We start from the raw sequence: 5,361 nt of genomic DNA on the forward strand, positions 1-5,361 counted from the left end.
AATGCCATTCGGGACTTGGAGCCATATACATATATTACTAAAGCTGAGGCTCCCAGACCTCAATAGCATTCGGGAACTCACTAATGCAATTTGAACATTCGGATCCCGTATATGGATTTCTGTTTAACTCGCAGCGAATATTCGTAAACTCATCCGAAACTAATGAAGTTCAGATTTCATCCGAATCTGAAACCCGAACCGAAATTAATTTTGGATCCGAATCCCGAAATAACGAAATATGCGAACCGCAGCTTACATGTCTAATTTAAACATTATTGGACAAACACAGATCTATACTCAAAAACAGAACTATACTCAGACAAAAGGGTAAAAAAAGATGACCCCCCCCCCCAAAAAAAAATGGACAGACTCAAAGAAGTACTTGCCATTCCTCTTGTAAGAGTCTATGCTGAATAATAGTTCATGAAGTTCAGAACAGAACAGCAGAAGCTTCGGTTGCATCATGGCAGTTGAACCTTTTCTCTTGGTTTAGTTTTAGGGGAGGAGAAAATGTTTAAGCCCTTAACAGCTGATGTCAGTCACAGGAGATAAAGCAACAAGCATCTTCCTCTGGATTAACAAAGATTTATGATTTGTTTTCCCTTTTTTTTTTTTTACAGATAAAAGTCCCTTTAGTCTAACCAAAGAATACGCATCCTAAAACAGCTGTTATTTGCAATTAAAATTTTAACGTGTTGTATTTCTAGAAAGTGGATACCTGTTTGACATTTAAGGCTGAACTCCAAGCAGATATAAAAAAAAACAGTGAAGACAGTTATGTGTTGATTAAAATTATCAAATGACTTGAAGTGACCTGAATTTGACTTTAGTAACAGCCCCTTGTAATCCTTGTATAGAAGCACTTAGACTGGGACAGGGGGGCAACACTGGGTGCCAATCACTTAGAGGGTTATTCACTATAGAGCCGAAGGATCCAGCCATAGCTTCGGGTAATCCTTCAGCTCGCTTCGGGTGATCCTTCAGCTCTTCGGTTCAGTCTAACCGAAGGGCTGCTGTACGGGCTAGTCACAATAGCCCGTACAGCAGCTGAAGGCAGCTGAGCCAAAGGCATATGCTTCGGCTGGACTGAGCCAGAGTGACAGCCGAAGCGTGGAGAAAGGTCGGCCGAAGGCTCAACCTTTTTCCACGCAAATGACAGCTGGGTTGAGCCAGCCGTGATCTCACAGCTCGCTCCGCCCAGTTGTAATGACATATCAGCGTCCCCCAAATGAACTGGGGACTCTGATCTGTCATTAAACCAGCCGTCATCTGTCACAGCCAGCTCCGTCCAGTTGTTATTTATTGGCCAGGACCTGCTAAAAGACTCTGGCAGGTGCCGGCCAATAGGAAACAGTTGGTGATTTCACCACTAGCTCTGCCCAATTGTTTTTTTTTGCCGGCTAATTACTGTGCTGTTGCTGTTATTTTTTTGTCCTATTAAAGGCTGGGAAAAGGGAAGTGATCAGGCAACATTGCTGAACTGCAGTAGAGAAAAGTCAGATCACCACCTTGGCTCTGCAGTCTGGTAAACAGATGGACAGAAATAGAATTTGGTTTCCAAGTGTATTTAGCTGCCTGCAATTCAGCTTTAACTGCAGAATCATCATTATATAAAATATAATGTTATTATAATAAATAAGATATAACAAGAAAGCAATTTTTCAACAATTTGCAGCACCATGTATTCCTACCTTACGCTTTCGACGCATTTTCAAAGCAGAGTGATCTATTGCTGGAGGTAATTCTCCATTCCGAGATGCTACGAGTGTCTTGTCCATACTGGAATTTAAATTGTGATTTTCCTGGGGCATATTTTGTGGAAATCTGGTCAAAAGTTTTAAATCAATCCTGACCCACAGTGATTTGATCTGCTCATTTCCCTTTAAGGAGCACACATTGTCATTTCTTCCAAAGGGAACTAGTGTATAAAACTGTTCTTCTGTTTCTGGTGCAATGTTATTTCTAGTCCTTTCATTAACACAGCTGTGTGAACTGCATGTACTACCATAGACGCTATTACTTTTCCCACACTCTTTGATCCTGTGGTTGTTTTCTGATGGGGACGCTGAGAAAGTTTTAGAGAGCTGTGATGTGTCTACTTCTGTTTCTGTGCCAGGTTCTGAAGGTTGCACCAAAAACTCAGTGACCTGCTTTAATTTTGGGGCAGATCTAGTAATTTGAGTCCGCCTGAGTTCACAGCCAAGAAGACCTGGTCTTGGTTCTTTTCTATGCAATCTCTTGCTACTGCAAGTTAACCTATTTTTGGCCTGCTCAGGTATTTCATTCTCTGGAATTCCTTGGTTTACAGAAGTCTCATCTGGCTTGTGGCAGTTCAGATTATCATCACTAGATGTCCTCTCTGCCCTTCTTGTTAGTTTTCTGCATATAGGTCTCCTACAAGAAGTGCTTTCAGCAGGAACGGCAACAACAATTGTAGCAGCACGTGCGCCATGAGATGACTGCAGCTTCACACTTCTGCTCCCATGCACAGCACAAACTACTCCCAGGCTTTGATCCTCTTTGATAGGGCTCCGGTCATCCTTGAGATTTGGACTTGGATGACATATTTTAGATGCTTCTGTGCAGCTTGGCTCATTTTCATGAACTCCGCTGGGATTCAGGCCCTTTCCATGGTTAAGAATAGTGTTTTTGTTAGGATTTACTTTATTTAACCATTTATCCAGCTGCCATTTATTTGAAGTTGCCTGTTCGGGCTGCAAATAAAAAATTTAAAGTCAATGCCTATATCTAATAAATACAAAAAAATATTTTCTATCAAATATGATAAAAAAACATAGACAACAAGATCAGTGCCTGCAAGTACTTTTAATTCCTTTTAAACCAGAGCTTTGACCTACTTCCTAGCATCCCTCAATACATTGCAGGCACACAAGTGAAGCCAAAAGAAAGACTCTGAGATTGCATTGTGGAAAAGGGGTGGGGGGTGATTAGGGCAGAGTTCAGTCATAGAGTTATTGTATATTCCATGATTGTAGACAGTAAGGACTTTGAAAAATAGATCGGTTTGGAACAACTGAAATATACATGCACACCCCCTTTCTTTTGAGTTTGTATGTTAGATGTGTTTTGCAATATGGTGCATTTACTAGGGTCCAAAAATACATAAAAAAATAAACTCGTTATTACCTTTATTTAGGTAGTAAATACATTTTAGTTATCTATTTGGTAACAGTATGTGTCCTCTGTCAATAAAATTAGGATTCAACTCAAACAGCTAGTTTTTATGAACATTTTAATAGAGCACATATATGAGCCAAGTTGGAAAATTTTCTTTGCTACACCTTTGTCTTCTGTGTTAGTGCAGAGGTACAGCATTTAAAAGCCCAAGCTCATTTTTACTGCAGGTTAAGATAAATACAGTGCCTGTCCAAAAATAAAAGTCACACTAATATTTCCCTGGACCTCCTTTAGCTTTGATTACAGCAGGCATTGTTTCTATAAGCTTATGCAATGTCACAACATGTATTTCTGTCCAGAGTTGCATTCATTTTTCACCAAGATCTCGTAGTGATGTCGAATCACTGCATAAAGTCTTCTCCAGCACATCCGAAAGATTTTCAATGGGGTTAAGGTCTGTACTGTACCAATCCACATGTGAAAATGATGTCTCATGCTCCCTGAACCACTCTTTCACAATTTGAGCCCACTGAATCCTGGCATTGTTAACTTGGAATATGCTCATGCCATCAGGGAAGAAAAAAATCCATCAATGGAAAAACCTGGTCATCTGGTATTCTCAGGTAGGCAGCTGACCTAATTTTTTTGTCACATAACATTGCTGAACCTAGACCTGTCCAACTAAAGCAGCCCCAGATCATAAAACTGCCCGATATCCAGGTGGTGAGTTTTCTTTTGGACAGGCATTGTATTTGTGTATACTGTTAGATGTCATCTTTCACATATGCCATATGTAATGAGGTTATCTTGGTCTTTATCTCAAAATGAGTTCTAAGTATTAACCAACTTTATTAGAGATGAGCTACACTTACTTTTTGAGCAGCTCAGCTCTTAACCGTAAAGAAAACCTGAGCTTGTACTGGGCTTCGTAGAAATCTTCTTTGAACACGCAACTACTTAAAGCTGACTGCAATTCCCTGATCTCTCATTTGGGAGTAAGCCCTGTGGCTCCTCTGTAGCAATGCTAAACTTCAGAAACATAAGCACTAACCAGCACATTTCATATGTTTAAGGAACAATTTATCACACTTTTATCTCACAGATACATATCCGGCCTAGACAAAAAAAAAAAATACACAGAGATTTGCATGACTAGGTGACATAACTCCAAAGTATTCCTTACCTCGGGGCTGGTACAAGCAGATGGCGTGCTGCTTTCACTCTCACTGGAACTGCTCTCGGTTTCTGAGTCTGATTCAGAGCTAGTGTCAGATTCACTTGAGCTGCTGCTTGACCCTTTGATGGAGACTCCTGGCGCTGAACTGCTGTGTTTCTGAGTATCACCACTGTGAGCACTAGAGAGAGGCAAACTATGTTATGATATCTGGTACTATAATCTTCTCTAAAGTTTTTACATACCCTTTTTCTACAGTTATATTTAGTATTACAGAAGTAAATCCAGGTGGATTGAGTATTATGTGACAACAGCGTAGGTATTTTCCCATGATTTATTCTATAAAGCTGGACTCCGGGTAGCTCTAAAATGAATAAACATACAAATAAGGCACTGATATACTCCTTAACCACTTTGTGTACAGTGCAATTTTTAAATTTTCCATACACATATTAAAATCAGAACTTTTGGCTAGAAAACCAATACCTGCTATAAAACCCCCAAACAATTATATATTTTCTGAAGGCAGAGGCCTAGTAGAATAAATTTTTTTTAGTTTAGCTATGTTTTATGTTGCACAATATTTGCACTAATGTTTATCAAATCAAAATTTATAGGACAAAATACAAGATAATTATACTAGGTTATCTGCTTGGGGATGTAAGGTTCAATCGTTTGTGCACGCACGTGCGACCGACATGTGTTTGCATTTGTTTGTGCATTTACGTGGGGGTGAGGGGCTTTAGAACTTTTTTTTATTTTTTTACTGCTTGGGATTTCAGTGAAGCAGTGGCAGTGCCCTGCCTGAGCTCTCCTTTATTGGACTATGGTATGTATGACTCAGCACATCCCCTTCATCTTCTCATCTCCATAACACCTCCTTGTCAGTGACTTTGTTAGGATTCGGAAAGCTCTGGTGTACACTGAGGCACACAAAGGAGGTAAAGTTTACGGCGTACTCTAGTGGACCAAGTTGAGACTTTCAGTGGGAATGGCTTAAAGAGGAATAGTTAAACTAATCATACATGAATATATATATATATGTATAT

General features: G+C 39.8%; 1 protein-coding gene across 1 annotated transcript in view; it reads right to left on the reverse strand.

The window, feature by feature from the left end:
* Positions 1-1,661: 1,661 nt before the first annotated feature.
* LOC108792180 (AF4/FMR2 family member 3-like) overlaps positions 1,662-5,361 on the reverse strand; it is a 146,478-nt gene continuing 142,778 nt past the window's right edge. Inside the window, exons 8-9 of the mRNA XM_018562896.1 lie at positions 4,322-4,493; positions 1,662-2,714 (exon numbers count right to left, since the gene is read on the reverse strand). Of these exons, the coding sequence (XP_018418398.1) occupies positions 1,662-2,714; positions 4,322-4,493 (1,225 nt within the window). The remainder of the gene's footprint in view (positions 2,715-4,321; positions 4,494-5,361) is intronic.

The sequence above is a fragment of the Nanorana parkeri genome, unplaced genomic scaffold (assembly GCF_000935625.1).
Source record: "Nanorana parkeri isolate BGI_ZX_2015 unplaced genomic scaffold, ASM93562v1 scaffold21, whole genome shotgun sequence".
Taxonomy (NCBI): domain Eukaryota; kingdom Metazoa; phylum Chordata; class Amphibia; order Anura; family Dicroglossidae; genus Nanorana; species Nanorana parkeri.